This window comes from Alosa sapidissima, chromosome 12, assembly GCF_018492685.1.
Source record: "Alosa sapidissima isolate fAloSap1 chromosome 12, fAloSap1.pri, whole genome shotgun sequence".
NCBI classification, from domain to species: domain Eukaryota; kingdom Metazoa; phylum Chordata; class Actinopteri; order Clupeiformes; family Clupeidae; genus Alosa; species Alosa sapidissima.
This window is the reverse complement of record NC_055968.1, coordinates 9,726,605-9,751,865: the sequence shown is the minus strand read 5'-3', so window position 1 is coordinate 9,751,865 and position 25,261 is coordinate 9,726,605. Positions and strand designations below refer to the sequence as shown.

The window sequence follows — 25,261 nt, the reverse complement described above, 5'->3', positions numbered from 1 at the left end:
TTTGCAGCCAGGGTAGTCTAAGGGCCTGTCCACACGTAGACGCTTTTTAGGTTAAACGCAGAGGTTTTGCTTCGTCTTGGCCGAGCGTCCAAACAAATCCTGTAAACGCACTGCCCGAAACCGCATTTTTCTGAAACCTGGTCCCAGAGTGGAAAAATCTGAAACCGTAGCCCGTTTGAATTCGTTTAGACAGCGAAACCGCACATCCTGCTTGCGTATCGATGATGTCATCGCCACACATCAGCTGCCCTGGACTTGCACTTATAGTATTGCCTAACAATACTAGTTTTCATACATTACCTACGATTACACTCCGTAAGATAAAGATCACTGGTGCTGCGCAGCGCCGATAGCTTATGACTTGGTGGACTGAACACTGTTTTTCCCGGTGTTTTTTTTATGCATTCTAGCTACTGTCAGTGACGCGAGAGAACTTAAGTTATTAGGAAAGTGCGGTGTAAGTTTAGGCTACATTAATTTGTTCGTAGTGCCAGTGTCATTCATTTATTTTACATGTCTTACAACATATATACATGCATTCACAGTCGAGTGAAATCAGATATAAGCATACAAAGACGCTTAGGACTCACGTTAAGCCGGTGGTAGCACACTGAATGCAAATGCGCGATTTGGTGCAGGCAAACGTATTGACTGTTACTAACGAAGGTTTTATAGCAATATTATAAATGTGGCGACAGAATAGCCTAGAACTTGGGTAAGCCTTGCGTTTAGTAGCCTAATTGCGGTGATAGCCAAAACTAATGTGAATCACGGACTATCCTACAACCAAAGAAAGTAAAGGTGATTAAGAGGCCTACCTGCGCCAAATAAAGGACGCACCCTTCACAAACCGTAAACAAACTGTACCCTTCTGCACCCTTCACAAACCGTAAAATAAAGTTTATTAGTTTTACAGTTGACAGTTCACCATCAGTCTACACAAACAATTCTGGTTTCCTTGCACTAGCCATTTCGGGCATTATCGGACAGCTATTTTCCTATTCAAGTGAATGGGGAGGCATACAGGAAGGGGCGGGATATGTGTAGACTAGTGCCATATTGGCGTTACAAACTAACCCCGTGCATTTCTGTGGAGGATTATTTGTGCTGTGTCTCCTCAGTAGAACGTTTCTGTTAGCAGTCACAGTTTAGCAATTGAGATGGGCAGGCATAGGCAAACCTGGATGCCTAAAGAAAACAGGCTGTGCTTGTGTCTTCACTAGCTTCACCTCTTCACTAGCTGTCCAAATTACACAGAAATTTGCTCCAACTTCTAGAATTCAAGCTATATATCCATAGGATGTCTACTAGCTACACATTATGCAACTGGGCCAAACAGAGTGATCACACAGTGGCACTCGTATGAATGTACACACATTAATTCACATACTGCAACACTCTACATCCACACACACACACACACACACACATGCGCACACACACACACACACTACACTGAGTAGCAACTAACAATGTTTAGAGGTGATTTTATATACAAAAATATATTTTTTCCATTGTTCCTGTGAATGCTTTGGAATTGCAACATATCATTTCTTATGTCAATAAAGCATATTGAATTGAAGTGGAAAAGGGAAGCAAAGAAGTAGAGAACGAGAGAGAAAGGAAGAGAGAGAGAGAGATGGCATATCCAATAATCCAGCAAAGACAGTTGCAGTATTTGTGCTGGCAGAAACCAGTGGCAACAAGCCTTTGAAGCTTTTCCCTGATGACTCAAATATTGGAATGGATTAATATATGCAAATATTCCATGGGTGCATAATAAACAAAGGTGTGTCTGTAGCCAAAACTAATGTGAATCACGGACTATCCTACAACCAAAGAAAGTAAAGGTGATTAAGAGGCCTACCCGTGCCAAATAAAGGACGGGACTGCACCCTTCACAAACCGTAAAATAAAGTTTATTAGTTTTACAGTTGACAGTTCACCATCAGTCTACACAAACAATTCTGGTTTCCTTGCACTAGCCATTTCGTCATAGCCTATTGTGTCTGTTTGTAAAGCACAAACTTTGGTCAATTTCTGTAAAGAAACAGTGCCACCTATAGGCCTGGGGTATGAAGTAACGTGTTAAGTCGTGTTGAGATGGATCCGTTTGGACGCAAATATTCTTGATACGGTTCCAGGGAAGACGGAGGAAAAAAAGATCGGTTTGGTACGTGTGGACTAGGCCTAAAATACAACTCATGGAGTTGTATCTTATAGTGCTCTGACTTTAGACGGCATTGTTGGTGGCCTTATCTACGGCTAAACGCCTAAGCGATAGTGGCAGCAAATGCAATTTGCAGCCAGGGTAGTCTAACATCTCTCATTTTGCTTGCGAGCTGGAAAAATTACTGTAAACTTCGATCAGGCCAATCACATTGTGTATAGAGTCGGTGGGCGGGCTTAACATAATGATGGCAGAGTTGCGACGGTTTCGCATGAATTCCCTGCTACTTGAAAACAAAGAAGATGGATGCTCCTACTGTGTGATCTTCTAAATGTGTAAGTGATATTCACACCGTATCCATGAATCCAGCCTGTATGCAATTTTTCCCAGGTGACATGAGGGTTGTATTAAAACCCAACCTTTCGCCTCCCTGGAGTAGGAGCGGCTGAATGCGCTCCGTCAGGTCAGAGCACTGCGCTTGTACAGTATGTGGACAAAACAGCGGAGTTAAGGAAAACAAAACAGCCGTTTTGTTTCATCAAAGTCACATCTGGGTAGACCACTCACTAAGCAGCGGCTATCACAATAAATTGTGGTGGCTATTAGCCTGGCCTATACCACCAAGGGGTTACAACCCCCAGCTGTTTTACGAGCTCATTCCACCCGAGGAATGTCGACTTTGTGGGCTTTATTTCAGGGCTTCCCCATAAAGTCACAATATCCCATAGTGAGATACCAAAAGAATGCTTGAAAGAGAACTTAAGGTTACGCATGAGTAAGGTATCTCACCAGACCACCCTCCTTGCCGGTGACAAGAAGAGGTTGGTTAGCTAGACTGAAGTAATGATGTTGCGCCATGGATAATAAAGAAGAAGGAAGTACCTCCCCCGCTTTGCATATGTCAGTCGTCCTACCGTAATGAAATATGGTTTCTAGGGAATCCGCAAAGGGCCGTTTAACCACATATCAAACTTGTTTTAATAATATGCCCAGACAACACTTCTCAGAACCATTGCCAAGCAACATGGTGCAACAAGTTCCCAGCTTAGAACAGAGAGAATAGACTGACAAAAAAACAATGGACAGAGACATACAGAAAAGAATGCGAGACAGGCGATTGCACTGTAGACAAGAATGCAAGACAGGCGATTAAAAAACAAGACACCACAGGAATAAGAGAAGATGTGGCCGGGTGCCCACCTGGGTGTAGTAGTCCGCCAAGAAGGCATCAGGGAGTGCCAGCTGGTCGTAGGCACCACCTCCCTCTCGGTACTCTGACATGAAGCCGCTTGCCTGGCCTCCTCCAGCCATGCGGCTCATCGTCTGGTCCATGTAGTTCATCTCCATGTTAGACTCGTGGAAGCCGCCGCCCATGGTGGACCTGGAGTTAAAGAGGGCAGCCGTGACACCACCGAGAGCAGGGCCGGCTGTGGCTACGCCCCCTTTGCTGACCGCCTGCATCATGCCGCCCCCATCCACCGCCGGAACTGCCATGAGGGGAACCTCCTGAGAGAGGAACGAAGGACAGAATGAGAGAAAAGAACAAAAGACAAAAAAAAAAAATTGACCATGGGTAAATGACATTATGTTAAGACATTCAAGGACAAAGTACAGGCAAAGTCCTTTAAGGCAAGTCCCCCCACTCTGCGCCCATCTTGGTAACGCACTTTGGGCAGTTATCGGGCAGCTATTTTCCTATTCAAGTGAATGGGGAGGCATACAGGAAGGGGCGGGATATGTGTAGACTAGTGCCATATTGGCGTTACAAACTAACCCCGTTCATTTCTGTGGAGGATTATTTGTGCTGTGTCTCCTCATTAGAACGTTTCTGTTAGCAGTCACAGTTTAGCAATTGAGATGGGCAGGCATAGGCAAACCTGGATGCCTAAAGAAAACAGGCTGTGCTTGTGTCTTCACTAGCTTCACCTCTTCACTAGCTGTCCAAATTACACAGAAATTTGCTCCAACTTCTAGAATTCAAGCTATATATCCATAGGATGTCTACTAGCTACACATTATGCAACTGGGCCAAACAGAGTGATCACACAGTGGCACTCGTATGAATGTGCACACATTAATTCACATACTGCAACACTCTACATCCACACACACACACACACACATGCACACACACACACACACACACACACACACACACACACTACACTGAGTAGCAACTAACAATGTTTAGAGGTGATTTTATATACAAAAATATATTTTTTCCATTGTTCCTGTGAATGCTTTGGAATTGCATATCATTTCTTATGTCAATAAAGCATATTGAATTGAAGTGGAAAAGGGAAGCAAAGAAGTAGAGAACGAGAGAGAAAGGAAGAGAGAGAGAGAGATGGCATATCCAATAATCCAGCAAAGACAGTTGCAGTATTTGTGCTGGCAGAAACCAGTGGCAACAAGCCTTTGAAGCTTTTCCCTGATGACTCAAATATTGGAATGGATTAATATATGCAAATATTCCATGGGTGCATAATAAACAAAGGTGTGTCTGTGATGAGACACAAACCAAATCATAGGTTGAAACACGTGTATGAAACGTATTAAATATGCAAACACAGATCCGGCATAAACACTGACACCCCCCCAGGGTCGGACTGGGAACAAAATTCGGCCCTGGCAATTTTCTCCTGGACCGGCCCACTACTGGACCGACGACCCCCCCCCCCCCACACACACACACACAAGCCCACCGATACCAAAATCCCCCCCTGATTCCCCCCCCATAAATAACAAACACACAGTATCATGCTGTAGCAACACTTCATAAACTGAACCCAAACATTTAGATTTTGACCTATAGGTTATTATATAATCAGTATCGTAATTTCTGTCAACTATGACAATCTCCATGCATGTTCAGTAGCCTAAATTTTTCCTTTAGTCAAGCAGTGACATGTGGTTTAATCAGTGTTGGGCAAGTTACTTCAAAATTGTAATATATTATGTACTTATTACTGTCATTTCAAAGTAATTCATTACATTATAATATTACTGTCTCTGAATTGTAAGGCATTACACTACTATTGTATTACTTTTAAGTTACTTTTACCAAAATATCTGGAAATATGGATTTGGAATTCTAAATGCAGTTTATTATGCTCAATGCAGCTCATTGCACTTCTAATGGAGGGTGATGTGGTACAACATAATGACATGATGAGCTAGGCTTAAGGCTACAGTAGAATGCAATAGGTGCAGTGATGGGGCAGGGGGGCGCGATCGTAACACACACTGAACCTGTCATGAAGAGGCCAAAATGATTGACCTGTCATCCCCCAATCCAAATGGATGCAACTGCATTTATAGGCTAAACCTAGGTCTACATGACGGGCCGCAAATAGGCTAAATAACTTTAAAAAAAAAAAATCCCGGAGGTCACCGGCCCACATGTGGACCGGCCCTGTACAGATTAGGCTACCAGTCCGAGCCTGCACCCCCCCTCAAAAAAGAAATCTCCCGTTTTTGGAAAGCTAAATGTTGACAGGTATGGTCGCCAGCCGATTTTATCGGGGCTTCAGTCCGGGGTAAATTGAGCTCAGCCCAGCCAGCCAAAACATTTTTATTTAACTTTTTTATTTCGTTGTGCATTCTATCCCTCGTAGCCTGTTAGAACCGGGCGGGGCTGGGCTGGGGGTGGGTGGAGAGCGGCAGAGGGTCGCTTCGCGGTCTGGTCTGAGATCAGTGGATCTGTGCTCTCAACTACTGCTGTCAACTCACTGGGTGGTTCAGCGTCATAGGTTGCAGTCATGGGCGTAGATTTAGGGTGGGACGCTAAGGACTAGTCCTAATCAAAATTTTAAGATGACAAAATTGTCCCCACCAATATTTTAGCGAACTTATTTGTACTGCTGATCATTCCGACAGCCAGCACGACAATACAAGAAACGTCAGGGTTATCTGACACGCAGGCTACACGCATGGAGAATGCCAATGCACAGGCTACTTTGCAGTGGCAGTCAAGCGAGCAGTTGTGTCAACGACAACGGTAAGTTACCAGGGCTGTCTGCCAATACATACCCCATAAAAGGCCAAAGTAAAACATTTTGATATTGAATTTGACCGACAGAGCTTTCAATTCGGCAGCCGTGGCCTAGGCTATACTGGTTAGCGCTTTGGACTTGTAACCGGAGGGTTGCCGATTCGAACCCCGACCCCTCATTGCTACCCAAGCGCTGCTGTTGTTGCAGGCAGCTCACTGCGCCGGGATTAGTGTGTGCTTCACCTCACTGTGTGCTGAGTGTTTCACTAATTCACGGATTGGGATAAATGCAGAGATTAAAATATACTTATACTTACAATTAACCACATTATAATCAATAGGCCAAAATCATAATTGTGTATCTGTGCCGAATTTCGTAATTCAAGTCCAGTGTAGAACTGAATAAGAAAATCATAAGGCTGTATAACTTGAACTTCCAGTTATGTGAGAAACTTGACTTGCCTTAATATCTCCAACCTCAAGTATGCAGCTAATAAGGAAATATAATTGTTATTTAATTAAACAAGGTGAACTTCTCCCACTGTGCACACACTCAACACCTTACCATCTATGTCATTGTGGTTCACTGAGATATCTGACATTTTTTCTGTTAATTGGCTTGGATACAAAAGGACATTGTTGCCTTTGTCGGTGTCCTTATGTGAACTTGCACAGGTAACCTTGCTCATCTTTACTTGCGTACGACTTCACACCAGTGCTTCAGGGCAGCCGTGGCCTACTGGTTAGCGCTTCGGACTTGTGACCGGAGGGTTGCCGGTTCAAACCCCGATCAGTAGGCGCGGCTGAAGTGCCCTTGAGCAAGGCACCTAATCCCTCACTGCTCCCTGAGCGCCGCTGTTGTTGCAGGCAGCTTACTGTGCCGTGATTAGTGGGTACCTCACTGTGTGTTCACTGTGTGCTGAGTGTGTTTCACTAATTCACAGATTGGGATAAATGCAGAGACCAAATTTCCCTCACGGGATCAAAAGAGTATTTATACTTATACTTATACTTCAGACCAGAGCTGATGCTTAAGCAAAGGCCGTCACTGAAAAGCTGTGAATGTCGTTGAACACAGCTGTTCTCACATTAGCTGATTGCGATAAACATTAACCATTGTTGCCTAATTACCAATTATTCATCAAGTAGTAACTTTTTTTAGTGTTTTTCACATAGTATTTTGCAGTATTTTTAAAATACAAAAATACACACCAATAAAGTATTTTGATACAAAATACAGAGCCATTTCCTTCAACCCAATAAAATAAAAATTACAAAATACTATTTTGTATTTGAAATACATATTACATGTGTCAGAAATCTTGACATGTCTAAGTTTTGGGTTGCAATATACAGGTAGTGGGCTCTCTGTTAATTTTAATGAGTAGGCCTAAGCCTAAAGTTACAGCATTTCTATCACAATTGACCAGACTTTGACCTTTGGTCTGCTTTTAACAAAATTCTGGCTATGATTGTTCCTTGTATTGCATCATGAGCCATCACTGTGCCTATTGCATTCTAGCTCAGTCATTATGTTATACCACATCACCCTCCATTAGAAGTGCAATGAGCTGCATTGAGCATAATAAACTGCATTTAGAATTCCAAATTCATATTTCTAGATATTTTGGTGAAAGTAACTCAAAAGTAATACAATAGTAGTGTAATGCCTTACAATTCAGATACATATTATAATGTAACAAATTATTTTGAAATGACAGTAATGAGTAATACATAATACGATTTTGAAGTAACTTGCCCAACACTGATGACAACCATCACTTTCTATGTATGTCTGTGTTTGTGTGTGTGTGTGTGTGTGTGTGTGTGTGTGTGTGTGTGTGTGGAGGGTCAATCAAATTCTATGATTGCCACTGATGTGAATGATCTCACAAATCACACAAACCAAATCAAGTTTTAAAAAAATCGCAAAAGTATCGAAATTGAGATTCTTCACTTAGTATTGGTATTGAAACACTAATGTTGGTATTGTGACAACAGGAGTTGGGGATGTGTCCCCACCAAAGCTGAGACCAAACCTACGCCCTTGGTTGCAGTACATAAGAAGACGTGACATGGCCAGCAAAAAAAAATTTGAAACTGTTTGGCTTTTTCAAACGAAAGGCAAAGGGTAAGAATTCATGTTTGCATACTGAAATATAGCCTAACTGAAATATAGCCTAAGCTTAGTCCTGTCCGACCAGCTCTTAGTGTTGGTGTTGTTTGTTTACCTATCCTATCGCTAGCTGGCTAGCAAGCTATCATTAGTAACATGGAGGTATTATATATAACTGGAGAGAGTGACTAAGTCCCGCCCTCCATACAAATGAATGGTGTAGGCTAGGCTAGTAAATCCGGCCAATTCATAGTCAACGCCATCTTGAACACTGGGGTTCGGATCAGAGAAAGTCTAATAAGGGGAGAACTGCCACTCTCGGAAAACTTCCGGTTTCTGAACTGGTTGCAGTTCCTGCTGTGGTTCCACATGAGGGCGCTCGTCCACGGGTGCAGAATGCATGGAGGTCTATGGAGCTGTACCCCTCAAAATCCACTTTTCTCGGGATATATTTTTTTTTCAAGTAATTTGAGTATTGTATTCGAAAGGGGAGGCAAAGAAAATACACTTGGTTGAGTATTATATTTTTTAAAGTCACTTAATTGTTCTAAAAAGCCTTTAAAATGTGTCAATGACGTCATTCATTAGCACAATGCTAGCGTGTTATGTGCAACAACGACCCAACCTGTAAGAAATCAAAAGGACATAAGTACTCGTTCATTAAACTTTTGACCTATAACCCATGTTGAAGTTATACAAACTACAATCAAATCTGAGATTTGTGAACGACAATCAGGTGAAAGAGACAAATTTAGCCGTCTAGCTCCATTGACTCCCATTCATTCTGCACTCATGGCGATCGCCCCCAGTGAAACTCTGGTGGAACTGCATCCAAAATTCGGTACAATGGGACTTAATACGGAGTGGCAAGGCTCTCCGTAGACGGGCTCTGGTTCGGATCCAGCGCCAGTCGGCTCTGAGCATGCGCCAAGTTACAAAGCTGGAAATGACGCATGGACCAACGTCGATTTTTATTGGATATTCTGTAAAAAGAGAGTCGTCCTCCAGTAAGAGGGTGGCGATAATGCACATAAAGTCCTTGCCTCATAACAAGAATTAAAAGTTGCTCGGGAACGCGCATGGAGTCCGAGTGAAGTCGCCCTGAAGCGCAACTTAATTTCATTGGATAACAGTGGCTCTAACTAAGAGCGGTCTGCCTGCTGTCCTGCTACAAATATGCATTCGAACATGACGTGAAATATCCGTAGTCGAACTATAAATAAACTATTCGGTTAGTGCCAAGTGTAGCACATTTTTACAGTCTATGATTGGTTTGTTTTTTATTTTATTTTTTGTTTGCCATCTCATAGCGGGTGCTCTAAATGTATTCTAGCGTTGGCCCATGACCAAATCAAGCCAATAATAGCCAGTAGCCACAATAATGACTGGAGCCAGAGCCCTCAATAGCCACCCTGTTTTGAAAATAATATTGAAGATATTCAATATTATTAAAAATAGTATTGAAGATAACGCACAGAACGGTCAGCCTGAGCGGACAATTACGTCCCCAACTCATCTAAAATGTGGTGTCTTTACTTTGAGTTGTACACCGCAGATGGTGAAGACAAGTAACCGTTAAAGAGAATGTTGTCTGCGGACTCAGCAAAAAAACGCATCCACGACATCCAATCTTCGCGCTCACCTGTGGAGTTACCATCCAAATGAGGCAGCGATGTCAGAGGCACAGTAGACGGCCAGAGCATCGCCAGGCGTCCAACATCGTATGATGGCATACTTTCCGTAAATCCTAAATTATGTCCGGCGTCTGCTATTTACTTAGGCTGCGCAATTAAGCACAGGTATTTATTTGAGGTAGGCTTATTCGAGGCAGACCTTTTCTACGTTATTGTGAGACATGCGTTTTGTTTGGAGCGGCATACCAGGCTATTAAACGCAGACGATTTTCGGTTTTGGTATGAGATTTAATTTACTTTTTGACTTTTATTATATAGTTAAATGTTGAGACTGATGGGCATTTAGATCTAGAGGGTATTGATCAGGGAGGATGATCACTGTTTCGTGTAGTTGAAAAAGTGTTGGAATTTCCAGCTGTTTATTGCGAGACAAGGCAATTTCCTTCATTCATTGAATGTGCGCTGTGCTCTAATGGAAACCTTATTGCATAGCGAAGTAGCCTAAATTGAGGTTTTTTTTTAAATTATGCATGGTTTACTTTTTTATTAAATTCGTAGGCTGGAATGCCTCGCGGCAATAATTGTGTTTAAATGTAGTAGCCTAGTGCTTCAGCCTCTGGCGAGCTCCAAAGGGGGCGGCTATAGGTTGAGAGCAACGTGTTGGAGACCCATGGTGTAACGAGACAAGGTCTTTATGCCGCTGTTGTGTAATTTATTGTCTTTAATCATGTTTAGGCTATGTTTGTTCGGGACAAACAACAACGAAACAAGATCAATACAATTTTCTTTATTTGTCATATGATGGATAAACAACCACAATATGCACGTCTTCTCATAGGCTCCTCAAGAAATACGCACTGAATAACGTTTGGCTGTAGCCGCCGGATAGGTACCCGCCCACCAACATGTACGCGCATAGATTTTCGTGCATGGAGCTGGTTCCAAATTAGAGTGCGGATCGGGCCACAAATTTCTGTCTGAACCCGGCCCGCGTCCGACAGAGTTGGGTCCGAACCCGACCCGAACCGGACAGGCATTTTCATTTTTATGTCCGAACCCGACCTGAGCCCGACGCAGATGATGCCTCATTTATTCCCATGCTAGTGATTAAACGTTCACGTTAGCCCATTAAACAGAACACACATAGCCTAGAAATCTAGACGCGCCCCTAGCGGCAGCGAATTACATTTGCTGCCAGGGCTAGTCTAGCAACTCTCCGTTGGCTTGTGAGCTCCAGAAATCGAAACTTAACCTTCGGCAGGGGAGTTTTGAACATTCTAACAGAAGATTCTGTTCCACAACAAGATCAATCACAGGCGGTAGCACCATTATACTGTCCTGGAATGACTCATAAGGATGTTGAGACTTGTCTGTTCAATCACATTAATGAGGAATGGTTACCTTGTCCTCCCCCTGCCCTTCCGTGTGGTAAGAGATCAGGTGCTCCTTTGCACCGAAGGGAATTTCGGCAAAACCTGCTCCACCCATGCCTGCTGCACCACACTGGCAGAACAGCAACAACAGTGGAATGACTGTTGAGAGAGAGAGAGAGAGAGAGAGAGAGAGAGACACACACGCTTAATGCTTGCACAGTGTGGTTGATTGTATAACTACATTTTTTCTACATCATTGGTCTGACAACAGTTAATGCAATAAGAGGAATCCAGAAGAACAAGGGATGACGAATGGAATAAGGGGAGAAAAGAGAGACAGAGTGAAATAAGGATGAGAGGAAAGGGGGCCTTGAGGGTTGGAATAAAGAATAAGTGAACAAGAGTGTGTGTGTGTGTGTGTGTGTGAGAGAGAGAGATATGCAAATGTGGTGTGTGTATGTCTGTGTGTGTGTGAAAGAGAGAGAAAGTGAGAGACAGAAAAAGAGAGAGAGTGTGTGTGAGAGATACAGAGAATAAGTGAGTGAAAGAGAAAGAGAGAGAAAGACTCACGCAGGAGGAGGAGTGCGCCCAGGAAGCCCAGGCCGATGGCCGCAGGGCCGAGGCTAGCCCCAGGCTTCCCGTCAGGCCCCACCCCACGCCGGCTGCAGGTGCCCGTGTCGTCGCACGTGCACACCTCCACCTTTAGCTCCTGCAGGTCTGGGCAGGCCTGGCCCTGCTGATCCTGGATCTTCAAGGTCACCTTGTTCTGTCCTGGCCATAGAGGCTCATGGGTACGCAAGAGGGCCGTGGTATCTGTACGCAAAAGCAACCAAAAAAAAGACTAAGTACTTATAGAAATACACCAGGAAATTAGGGGTTAGACTAGTAAGCCTATAGCTAGCCTGGGTTATTGTATAGCATCGGAAAAAGAAGGGTATATTATCATCTTATCTAACTTCGGGATAGACAGCAAATAAGCTTGTTTCCCAAGTTTGTATGTTCCTTTAAATCCCATGTGTGGGATTGTGTTGTGCGTCACTTGTCCTGCCCGGGACTTTTTCACTTTACCACATGGGTATCTGGGCATTTACGACCACATTTTCTCCACAATTATTCCTTTGTGTTATCGATAACAGGGCCCCTTTACGAAAATAATAATAATAATTTTGCTTCAATTAGTTTACACAAGGGTGTTCTGTGAGTGTTAAAGGAAGTCTTGACCTTCTAGAGCAGTGTTTTTTAACTGGTGGGTCGGGACCCAAAAGTGGGTTGCGGAACCATTCTGGGTGGGTCGCAAAACTTGTGGGTAAAAACAAAATATAATCTCCATTAAAAGATTCTATGATTCTATGGCTCCAATTATTTTGATGACAACAAGGGACAGAAACCCCAGAGTGTGGCATACAATGAATTGCTGGCACATGAGAGCATGAAGTGAATCTGAGGAAGACTGCAAGGTCGAAGCGTCATCTCCCAAATAATGAGAAAAAAAACTCAAAAAAGAGTACCAAGGAGTGTGCAAACTTTTTTCTTAAAAAACTTGACTTTTTTGTTCAGCACCTGGGATGTTCAGCACCTGGGATGTGCAAGTCAACTTGTACATGAGAGCATGAAACCATCAAAACGAACTACTTTGAAAGTGACACAGGAGTTGAGGACTTTGCAAATGTGCCTAACATCAGCATGTTCCAAACAAGTACATGCACTCCACGCGTCCCACCTCGCGGCTCACTATACTGTCACTATATGTCAACATAACTAACATATGGGTCGCAACTTAATGACCATGGGAAATCGAGGGATTGAAAATGTTCTCTTTTATTGTGTGGTGAGAACAGGCTACAATGCCCTGCAGGTGAATGAGCCAGTTCAGCAACTGTATTACTGTAATTACAGCCAAAATGATTGTGGTTCAAGTTACACCCATTTGTATCACCTTGTTTATTAAACTGTGTGTCTTTGCTTGTGTCTCCAGTTACTTAGTACATTATGAGTAATGATGATAGTGACAAGCTGACATTTATATGAAAATGTTTTTTCCACTACACATTTCCCTGTTGCATTTGCCTCGGTGAAAGGCCTATTTAATCTGTTTTGCTGTGCCAAACTTTCTTCGTCTTCGTCTTTTATTGCAACGTAAAAAAGAAAGAAAAATCCCTCCAGAATACTGTAGTAGATCAATAACAACATGCTCCCGTCATTTTGGTGTGCTTAATTGTTTCTGACATTGTACCAGTATGCATTGACAATCTTATTAACCCTTTAGAGACATTTTTATTTACACAAATGTAAATGTCTATTTGTGTTATACATGCACTGCTGGGGGAGGCGGCTAAACGACTGACCGTTGAAATGCTCCACACTCCACTTGCCCTTGGTGCCCTCAGGGATGAGAGTGAACTTGAAAGGGGCGCCGTTGGGCTTGATGTCGGGGTCCACAGCTGTGATGTAGATCACCTCCTCCGCCGTGCACATGGGGACCAGGCGGGAGGTCAGTTCCGGGCAATGGTCATTGAAGTCCTCCACTTGGATGGCGATGGTGCCTGTGGCCGTCTTGGCGGGCATGTCTGCAGACAGGGAGGATAGGGAGAGGGGAGTGAAGACTAGTGCAGCTAAACAGTTCTGTTTGTCCCACGCTGTTCCTTGTTAATGTGTAGATGTATGTGTATACATACTTTCATCTAATTACATTTATTTAATTAGCATACACTTATATCCAAAGCGACTTGGATATGTCATTAATATCACAATATATGACATTTATATTACAATATATTCCCTGGAGCAACTTGAGGTTAAATGTCTTGTTAGGCTTCACAGGCTACTGCATGCTAGTCCAGCTCCTTAACCGCTGCACTACTGCATGCTAGCCCAGCTCCTTAACCACTAGGACACGCCCGTTTGTTTGTAATCATTGCAGTGCAGCACTTTGGTAAGCGTATAAGCTGTGTATAAATGTGCTCTAGAAATCCATTTTACTTACTTGCTTACTAAACAACAGTTTACACTTGAAATACAGAGAGGTAGCAAAAGGCACCCAAACTTCAACTCCTATAAGCTACTCTATTTATTATTTCTGTATCTGATTAATTTATTTTCAGAGGGACAACTACGTTCCAATGCCTAATTGGACAGTGAATATTATAATCTTATTCAAAGGAGTTCCTATGAAAGGTGTTCAGACTCCTGTGAATGGACTATATGCCACAGAATTCACTGATTCTGCCAGCACATTTATTTCCAGTGGAGCGTCAGCATTAGGATCTTCTGTTATATTCTGCTACTTTCGTGTTCACTTCTATACTAAACATCCTCTTTATGCCCAACATGTCTTTATTCAACCTCGACACACGTGTACATCTTTGAGAATTTTACTGTAACATGCTCATTCACTAGGTGTAACACCCTGGTGGTGCTGGCTGAAAAGCCTCCCAGGAAGTGTGTGCCATATAGTTGCAGATTGGGTTCACATGTGCCTTTGCCTTCCTCAAACAAAAACATGCTACTCCCTCTAGTGGCACAAAAAGTTCATTCCACCTACATTTGGCAGTTGTGCTTGGGCTGCTTGTTCTCAAGTGAGTATAAAAAAGATATGCTGCTATTGCCCCCTCTAGTGGCAAAAATACTTCTTTTCACCCACTGAGTGTTACACAGTTGTAAATGAGGTTATTTACAACTTGCAATCCTTGAGCCAGACCTCATAATTTTGGTCAATCATTCAAGGGGAATAAGTCTCATAGTGATTTTTGACAAGGTATACCACCCTAGAATTAGAAAATATGTGATATCATTGCATTTGGGGTAGCTTTTTGTGTTTTATCAGCTGGTTTATGTCCATGGAGGAATATCTTACAGGTGAATGGGCAATAACTTTTAACTAATAGACATTTCCACAGCTGATTATGTACATTAAGTCAATATTTTGTTGTATTGCAATTTTTCTGAAATTGTATGTATAAGTATGTAAAATATATATGCAATAATTTGCATACATTGTATGTACAGAAACCTTAACACTGGATAAAGTCTGGCTCAAAGTTTTTCTTTTTGTTTTTCATTTTGGACATATAAGAGTGGGTATTTTGGAAAGATAAAAATACTGCCAATAGCCACTAAAGAAAATCTATTATTGCCATATTCACAACCAGATATACTCCTATATACTGGAGGATTTTATAGAAGAGGTTGTTCATATATGATTTGTGACCTATAGTATTTAAAGTAAATAAATGTTATAAAGTAGGCCTATATCATGGGTTTTCAGCAAATGTATGAAGACATTCTCAGTATTTCATGAATTCCAGGAATAACATTTCACTCAAATATGTCACCAGAACAAAAAGGAGAATTTTGAACCTGACTTTATCCAATGTTAGGATTTCTGTACTTAAAATGTATGCAAATTATTGCATGTTTCATCGGATAATGGCTCATTTACATATGTATAGGCTACATAATATTTCAGAAAACTTTCAATACAAAAAAATATTGAAATATTGACATAATGTAAATAATCAGCTGCGGAAGTTTTGTGGGGATATATAGGTTGATAACACACAAGAAGCTACCATTTTCTAACTGTAGGGTGGAATAGCTTGCCATAAATCACTATGAGACATATTCCCCTCAGAAGGTACCGACTACTGGAGGCAGTAAGGAATTATGTGCTTGGCATTCCAGGCAGTCCTGGTTCTGCTTTATCTGACTTCTGGCAGCTGTATTCCTGAACTGTGGCTCTGCCTGATCTCTTTACGCTCACCTCAGTCATTAAGGCTGGCTCCCAGACTCAGAGCATGTTTCATGTAGGCTGTACTCTCTGATATATCCAATTAGTTTACCCTGATAAAACGGCACACTGAGCATTTAAAGCATGAACGCAATGTGATGGATACATTACAATACAGACACACACTCACACACACACACACACACACAATGTATAACTATTGACATAAGAAGTCTATTATATGACATGTCATAAAACAGTGAAACTGGAGGAAGCACTCTGACACAGTGTGTGTGTGTGTGTGGACAGTATGTATGTGAGGAACATACCTTGGGTCAGACAGAGGACCTCTGCCAGGTATGTGCCGTTCTTCAGATACGGCGACTCTCTGTCTGGCAACTTGTTGAGCCTGATCTCCGCTGTTTCAGGGTCGATGGTGAACCAGTTATCAGGGTCATTTCCTTTCAAATACCTAAGGTGGACAGACAGCATGCCAATTAGAGAACCAAACTCAACTAAACCGCTGACTGAAAGTTACACTCTTATGACAATGCTGTCATTAACACTGATGTGGAGTTCTGAAGAATTCTGAAGGGCTATTTCCTCTGAGTCGACTCCCTTGAACATGTTGAAGCATTTGCAAAAATGCTACTGATGGCGGAACAGAATCTGATGTGTTTTAGATTATTTAAAGATAAAATCATGCAATTTTTCACATTGACCTTCGTCTCTCGAGGCCACGAGTACTGTCGATAAAAAAAAAACGAAAAACAATCAGTTTTACCTTGCTCGAGTTGCTGCAGCCAACAGCTAAAGCAGTCAGGCAGCTACAATGCTACGCTCTGGGGGCATGAACATGGGGGCTCAAGAACATGCCACCAAATTGTAGCACCGTAGCTGTCTGGAAGCTCTAACGCTGCAGCAGCAAGAGGTTTTTTTTCTTCGTTTTGACAGTACTCGATGACCTTGAGAAATGAAGATCTATGTGAAAAATCGCCGGATTTCTCCTTTAAGGCCCATGGCACAGGGCAAAGATAGCCTTCCTCCCATAGGACTCATAAACAGACAGGAGTAGACTTAATCCAGACTCTCTCCCTTGTGCTGATGGTGGTCATTAAGGGGACTATTTTAATGAGGAATTTGGCCTTCAAGGGTAATACCAAGTGATAGCAAATCTATGTTGGACCACACACATAAACAAAACACACAGGCATTCACACACACTGACCTGACATTCTGCGCTGGCAGTCCCGTGTCTTCATCCACAGCAGTGTATGTGGCAATTACATCCTGGATGCTGACCGTCGTGTCATCCTCTGAGATGGGGATGGCCTTAATCTTGGGGTCAAACTTGGGCCCCTCAGGTTGGTTCAGCACGTTGATCTTCAGAGGGTAGGTTTTGCCAGTCCAGGACACTGGAGTCCAAGTGGTGGAAGTTGAACCTCCAGCTCCACCGCCCGTACCAGTTCCAGTCCCACCTCCACCTCCTCCTGTTCCACCTCCAGTCCCACCTCCACCTCCTCCTGTTCCACCTCCAGTCCCACCTCCACCTCCTCCTGTTCCACCTCCAGTCCCACCTCCACCTCCTCCTGTTCCACCTCCACCTCCTCCTGCTCCACCTCCTCCACCTCCAGCACCTCCTCCGCCGCCTCCTGCTCCTCCACCTCCGAGGTTGATGGTTTCTATACTTCCTCCACTCACACTCACATGGTACGGTTCTATGTTCCTCACCCCGACTCCCAGTTTCAGGTCTTTCACATCCTCAAAGTTGACTTCCTACACACACAACATGGTGGAAGACACTCAATCAGGCACTATTGTAAAGGTGATGACACACCGGGCAACCTTTTGAGCAGTGTTTCCCTGGAGAATGGGAGAAATGTTCAGCAGGCAACTTGTTGCAGTCATCCAAACAGAACATACAGTAGGATGTGGAAACCAGTCCTGTTTTTGACTGGCAACTCTGTTCAAAACAATGGCCTGTGTAACACGACTTCAAGCACTCATAGTGAAATGTGCTTGTTGCTCATATTTACATTTGTTATGTATTTATTTAGCACATGTGCTTATCTATATCAGTGCAGCACAGACAGACATTTGCATTAGAATGAGTTTTTCCCAGCCATCAAACTGCTCTACCCCTTGACCTACAGGAAACAGACAAGGAAGGGGTTTGGTCTCACATGATGACTTGCAAGAAACGAGTAGAGCATGGTTAGGTGCTGTGTATAAAGTGTGTGTGTGTGAGTGTGTGTGTGTGTGTGTGTGTGTGTGTGTAGGTGCTATGGTAAGGTTCAGTGGTAGCGTAGTGGATAAGGAGCTGGGCTAGATACCACCTTTGAGCAAGACACGATAATTATAATATGTAAGTCGCTTTGGATAAAAGCATTTCCCAAATGAATAAGTAAGACTCACTTTATCGAGCATCAGAATGCCCTCGTTTGTGTGAGGGTCCTTTACCAAGCTGAAGTAGCCTGCCTCATTTCCTGTGACGATGACATACTCAAATTCCCGATTTACAGCGTCAACGTCCAGGTCCTTAGCCTTGATCCTCATAACCTCCACATTCTTGGTGTTCTCTTCAATATTGCCCTCATACTGCAGAACACACACACGGTCAGTACTATATGGACACTCTTCACAGTTAGAGACACCATGCAGCTAATATATATATATATACACACACACAACATATATTGACCAAATACATATGGAAGGCCTTTTTAACTACAAATGGGATCAATTATTTAATCCCACACAGTTCACAAATGACATGAGCATACCTTGGGTCAATTTATTTTATGAAACTAAGTTTATTAGGATAAACCCCTTGAGATGGGCCATCTCATTTTTGAGGGTGTCCTCTGTACACACACACAATGAAAAACGATACAGTATACAAGACAAGTCACAGATACACTCAATATACATATTGAGACAGTGAAATATGCAAATGATTTTATGAAAGATGCAAATATTATAGCTGGGTTCCCCTTGACTTCACTGGCTAAAGTGCTTCCTATACCCATTACTGAGACACCTATGATAAAAGTCAATTTGAATTTGAATAACAGTGACAGAGTCGCTCAATATTGCTCCAAAATAAACATATTATGCCAGCATATGACATGAATACTCCAATTATTCTCTCTCAACAAGTTGTCTCTCTCTCTGTCCCTCTCTCTCTCTCTCTCTTTCTGTGACAATATAAACAATTATGTTAACACACGTTGAGTGTGCAGTGTCTTCTGTGTGCAGTGTCATGATCTGCTTAGAGAGTGAAAGTATGGCAGAAACCCAAGTTGCCGTACTGCAATGGGACACTCTGTAACCCAAAGCCCCCACCCCCCACCATCCACACTCAGGAGAGTACCTGATACAGCTAAGCAGCTGATCAATTGAAAACTGAGATCAGCTGATCTAATTAGTTGCTTTGCCGCTTTGTGAACAAAATAAAAAATGCGAGCCATTTTGAGCCTTACCATAATAACAAATGCGAGCCATTTTGAGCCTTACTTTCAGTATACTACATAATATAGCTTAGCACAGGTAGTTTTTGAATTATTGAATACTTGTATTCTTGAATAAATAAATAACAAAATAAGTAATAAAAAATATATTTCCTCCACGCCTCTGCATTTTGGCCTGTGGTTTGTTTTTCTTTACCTCGTCTAGTTCCAGGGTTGGCACATTGTCATTTACGTCGACGAGATTCACTGTGACCATCCCCGTGCCAGTGTTTCCTCCAGGGGCTCCGTAGAGATCAGCGCCCTCTATAGTCAGAACGTAGGAAGCGATCAGCTGAGAGGGGAAAAAGAGGAAAGCATTGGTACCGGCCTCACTGAGCAAAGGCTGTTATGCAAAGGCTCTATGTTTGCATGTGTGCCTTCTGGGAAAAAAAACAAAGAAAGGATTTGCTGTTTGCTCCTGCACTAACAATGTACTGAATGACAACACGAGCCAATTTGTGACTCTGTGAAGCCATATTTATATATGCCATATATTTCCTGTGTGTGTGTGTGTGTGTGTGTGTGTGTGTGTGTGTGTGTGTGTGTAGGAGGGGGGTGTAGGCCAACCTCTCTGTCCAGATCAGGCTCTTTGACACGCAGCTCTCCATCGGAAGTGATCGAGAACATCATTTTTTTCCCCGCAGGCTCCTGCTTGGTTAGGGTGTACTTGATCCTAGAGTTGAGGTTGTTCGGCTCGTCTTTGTCTTCAGCCCTAATCTGCATGATGGACATACCTGTGGTGGGAGCAGGACGAGCAGGGTGTCACAAACACTAACATAACTGACCTTACTGACCCATAATTTCTCCATGATTGACCTATAATTTCCACAATTCATCTAATGAATCCTTTAAATTAATCATTGCAGGCGTGGCTTCAGCAGGGGAGTCTTGAACATTCTAAAATAATATTCTGTTCCGCAACAATGTAAGGTTCTAAAATTCCATGTTAAATTCAATGAACCCAGCGCCGTCTAGATTCATTTGAAATTAATTTGGTTCTGTCTATGTAGTTCTTGCCACAGGGTGTTGAGGCTTAAACCCAAAAGAGCAAAACTTAGATTGACCAGGAAAAATCAAGCCTCTACAAAAGAGGGTAGCTTCAGCAGTTTCATCATGTAAGAAGGGTGACTCTACAAAAGAGAGAAGCTTCAGCAGTTTCATCATGTAAGAAGGGTGACTCTACAAAAGTGAGCAGACCCAGTGGACACACCACACCGCAGAAACACATACACACGCACGGACACACACACACACACATAAACAACCCCCCCCCCCCCCCCCCCAGTATAGTAAATATAGTATAGCATAGTGAATAACTGTGGTGAAAGGGTGCTGCTCACCTCTGGGACTGAGCTCCTCCACTGAGGCAGGCGGAATGGAGGAAAACACAGGGCCATTGTCATTGATATCCTTCACCTTAATCTTGAGCTTGAGGTCGCTCTCTGCGATTGAGCCATCCGTAAAGTAAGCTATTCCAGTGAGCTAGAGGACCAAGCATAAGAAGGTTTACTGTCTGATCGTTGTGTAAAGACATATACAGTACAAAGCAAAGTGTGTTCACAAGAAACACAGCATATTGTTTTACTATGCCATACTGTCCTTGCATAAGACAGTACAGGACAGAGGGTTTTTTAGATTTGGTCATTTAGGCCCCGTTCACACAAGAACTTCAAAAAGTTCCGCATCACATGGCATCGTTTTTTTTGGCAGAAATTACCACGTTCACATGAAAACTCTAAAATTAGTGAAAACACTATAGGCAGTGTAGAGGTTTCACACAAATTTATGAAGAATATACACAACAACATCCGGAGCATTTTTGAGACAAGCATTATTCCTACGTAAATTAAATTAAATTCAAGAACAAAGACGATTTTACACTCACATTGTACTCGTGGATGTCCTCCCGGTCCAGTATGCGGGTGACCCTGACCTTTCCAGTGGTCTTATCCACCACAAACACATTGACAGGGTCCTGGTCAGCCCCAATACCCTTCAGGCTATAGACGACCGGCTTGTTGAATACACCTTCCTGATCTGAGCGGATCTGATATAACAAAGAAAGAAACAAACAATCCATTAATAAAACAAACACACACAAAAACAAGGAAGCAAAAACAAACTATCTTCGTGACACATTTTATTTCTATGTTTTTTTTTCTCAATGGAGTGGCAAATCATTCAAACAGTAATTACATTGGTTACATGTTTATACTGACATAGTTGTTTGTGTCTGTTATTACCAACACATAATTTAAACTTGGGTTTATAGTGTATTTAACTAGGGGAATGTGAATATATTGATCAGTATGTGTGCGTGTGTGTGTGTGTGTGTTTGTGTGTGTGTGTGTGTGTGTGTGTGTGTATGTGTGTGTGTGTGTGTGTGTGTGTGGGGGGGGGGGGGGGGGGGGGGGGTTGCAAGAGTGAACAGTATGTGTGTGTGTGTGCCTGCAGAGAGAAAAAGACAGAGATAGACACACCTTGGAGATGTAGTCATCTTTGGTGTAGTCCTGGCCTTCAGTCAGCACCTTTGGGGGAATAATCCATTCAGCCACAACCACCTGTTTCAGACCACATACACAAAGGCACACATTAAACAAATACATACAGTTCACACTAAGTCTAAGACAACATTCTCACACTCGCTTTACAAACACAATTCACAGTATCCAGGGCAAACTCATAATAGGAGACTGGAGAGAATATTGACATATTTGCGGTGAGAATTTACTGACATTTCTGTATTATGATATACCACACACACAGAGACGTTACAACTACACTGGTCTCGGTCTCACTGCCTTGATAAAACATATTATAGCAACCTGACTAACATCAATGACAGACTACACACTACAAGCGCTATGTGAAGCTTACAGTAAACATAACGGTAATTCTATTGTCATTTGTGTTACATGTTTATTGTAATCAGGGATTAGAAACGGTTCAATGAATGAAAACGGGACGGACAACATGTTTGGATGGACGTATCTGAAAACTGGAACAAACCAATTTCATTTGTTCCAGAGTGAAAGCTATTTTCAATTTTAGATAACCGGTTAACTACGGTATTGATCGTTCCAATTAACCTTTCTGTGAATATTATGCAAAAGTCCAAAGGCTTGGAAAGTCACCTGCCCACACAACGTTCCCCAGACCCCTTATAGGATTAATACAGGACACATTTAATGAATTGTTGTCTCCCCTGTATAATAAGATAAGCCTACTAGGAGTTGATAAAATGCATTTTATCCGGTTACCAGTAAGAGGAGGAACACTGGAATGGGAATGGAAAAATAATGTTTTTGCTCAGAACGAACCAAAATGAAAATCATTTGGTTTTCAGTCCCGAATTGTAAATCTATTATTAAATAAGTGTACACTGTACAGGATTTCAGATTATTCTTTATACATCAGCACATCTACCTAAATCTCTTCCAAGCAAAAATACAGACATAGGCTATACATATGCACATGCAAACACAAGTGCAGTGACACACAACAACTGTGATTCAACCCAAGTGCTGTGACAAACAAAAGATGCTTTTAACATTTTTTAAATATTTGGACAACATATTTTAACATTATCAGCAATGTTAAAGTCTCCAATGGCCCTTGTGAAATATAATCGATATATGTAATTCTTTATGTACTATAATTGATATATGTAAGTCTTTATGTACTATAATTCTATAATTTATATATGTAAGTCTTTATGCACTATTACCTTCTTTTTTATTCTTTACTTTTTAAACTATTCTTTGACTATTGCCCTTCTATGATTTTATTAGCTATTACTGTTTGCTTTTGTTCATGTAAAGCACATTGAATGACCTCTGTGTATGAAATGCACTATATAAATAAACTTGACTTGACTAAGTAGCTTCAGATAAAAGTGTCTGCTAAATTAATAATTAAATGAATGTCATCGAAACATTCATTGATTGAATCCTTGACAGATTGGTCCAATCTTAAGTTGCTTAACCAAATCCTGGGCGAAGAACCAAGTTCAAGCATCAGGTTTTGCTCATACTAAATGGGTCTAACAACAATAGTGGACTCCAGAAAGAATGCCTATTGGTACCTGTTAGATGATTCCAGGTAGTTTCTCCATAGCCAAACAAAACAACTAAACGTCAGAACTTGTCCTCCATACTCTAATGACTCATTTGTTATACAACCTGCTATTGTTTCGTGAAACTGTGCTTAGGGTTTTGTATAAGGCCATGCAAGTAACACAAGGTGAATTATACTGTATATCTGTACACATTAATATACAATGTGTATAGTGCCATAACTAAGTTGCTGGGATAGTGTTCGGTAATATCTGTGCCGAGTATAACTGTGCCTGAAGTCAAAAGGTCAAAATGGGATACACCCCCGAAAGTGGAGAATGACCTAGCTAAGACCCTGTGGGACTTCAAGATAAAGACTGACAAGTTGGTAATGGCTAACAGCAGAAAATAATAGTGCAAGACAGACAAGAGAAGAAGGCTGTGGTGATCGATGTGGCAATACCAAATGACAGCACCATCAGACAGAAGGAACACAAGAAACTTGAGAAAATACCAAGGACTGAAAGAAGAGCTGGACAAGATGTGGAATGTGAATGTAGCTGGCTGTGACCCCCAAAACTGAGTGCCTCCAGCAGATTCCAGAAACAACATCTGAGATCTCGATCCAGAAGAGTGCAGTCCAAAGAACAGCTAAGATACGGCATAGAACCCTAAAGCTCCCAGGCCTCTGAGCTTAGAGGACCAAACTTGGAGGAAGAACGACCGCCCACAATATATAATTTGCTCATATAATTTATAAGCACGTTTTGAATGTGTAAAGGTTTTAAGTGTCTTAAGGACTAGACTTATTATGCATTAGAACGTTTCAATATTTAAATAAGCTCTCTCTCCCTCATCCACTATCTCTCATACACACACACACACACACACAAGAGAGAGACCCTTGCCACAGAGAAGTCAGCCTATTTCCCACAGAAGTTAACAAAGGCATCTCACACACCCTCACTCTTCCACTTAGGACAGGCTACACCTGGTTGTCATAGCAACTGAGTGCACAAAACAAACAGGCTCTGTGTAGTCAGATCACCTGGATTAGAGAGACATCCCTCCTACACCGGTGGAACTGGCCTTACCGGTGCGTGTCCGGCTCTGCTGACCTCTCCCGCACCCACCGAAAAAGTTAATCAATCTGTATTTTTCCACCAAAACGCTATTAGGCCTACTGCAATCCGCATAGCGTAGGCCTAATTAGTGTCGTAAAACAGAATAGCCTCTTTCCGCTCATTCTTCCTATCCTAGATAGCTTACAGACCTATTCTGCACCAACAAAGATTCCCCGTTGATAGATAGCCTTCAGGCACGTCTCCTATGCTACTTTTGGACTGTGTTTAGACTAGCCTGTAAGTCAACTGCTAGTTTGACATAACAATACAGCGAAGGCAGGAAGCATATCTGAAATATAGGCATTTTAAAAGACCATATCAGTAACATTAGCCCATAGGCTAGCTTACTTACCGACAAGGTGAAAAATAGAATAAACACGGTGACGGGTGCTGATGCCCGTGCCATTGCCACGGGAAATTTATTTTCTGAAATCATATACCAGTTCCTGTGGCTGTTCTTCACTCTTAGTCCGTTTCATGTAAACTGACGAGACGAGATGTTCACACAAAATTAAAGGATGCTGTAAAAGGTGTGTGCACAAAAGGCGTCTGCAACAGCG

The 25,261-nt window shown here is 42.3% G+C and overlaps 1 protein-coding gene and 1 long non-coding RNA gene across 2 annotated transcripts in view; one reads left to right on the top strand and one right to left on the bottom strand.

Annotated features, from left to right (window-relative positions):
* Positions 1-15,562, top strand: part of LOC121677683 — a 23,469-nt gene extending 7,907 nt beyond the window's left edge. The window contains exons 2-3 of the long non-coding RNA XR_006021074.1: positions 1,202-1,204; positions 15,552-15,562. This is a non-coding gene — a long non-coding RNA (uncharacterized LOC121677683). The remainder of the gene's footprint in view (positions 1-1,201; positions 1,205-15,551) is intronic.
* Positions 1-25,261, bottom strand: part of dsg2.1 (desmoglein 2, tandem duplicate 1) — a 27,531-nt gene extending 2,270 nt beyond the window's left edge. Inside the window, exons 1-13 of the mRNA XM_042056557.1 lie at positions 25,054-25,261; positions 22,003-22,083; positions 21,408-21,569; positions 20,863-21,004; positions 20,090-20,256; positions 19,680-19,814; positions 18,429-18,611; positions 17,242-17,789; positions 16,343-16,485; positions 13,633-13,854; positions 11,858-12,100; positions 11,316-11,446; positions 3,371-3,676 (exon numbers count right to left, since the gene is read on the bottom strand). Coding sequence (XP_041912491.1) covers positions 3,371-3,676; positions 11,316-11,446; positions 11,858-12,100; positions 13,633-13,854; positions 16,343-16,485; positions 17,242-17,789; positions 18,429-18,611; positions 19,680-19,814; positions 20,090-20,256; positions 20,863-21,004; positions 21,408-21,569; positions 22,003-22,083; positions 25,054-25,137 — 2,547 coding nt within the window. The 5' untranslated portion in view covers positions 25,138-25,261. The remainder of the gene's footprint in view (positions 1-3,370; positions 3,677-11,315; positions 11,447-11,857; positions 12,101-13,632; positions 13,855-16,342; positions 16,486-17,241; positions 17,790-18,428; positions 18,612-19,679; positions 19,815-20,089; positions 20,257-20,862; positions 21,005-21,407; positions 21,570-22,002; positions 22,084-25,053) is intronic.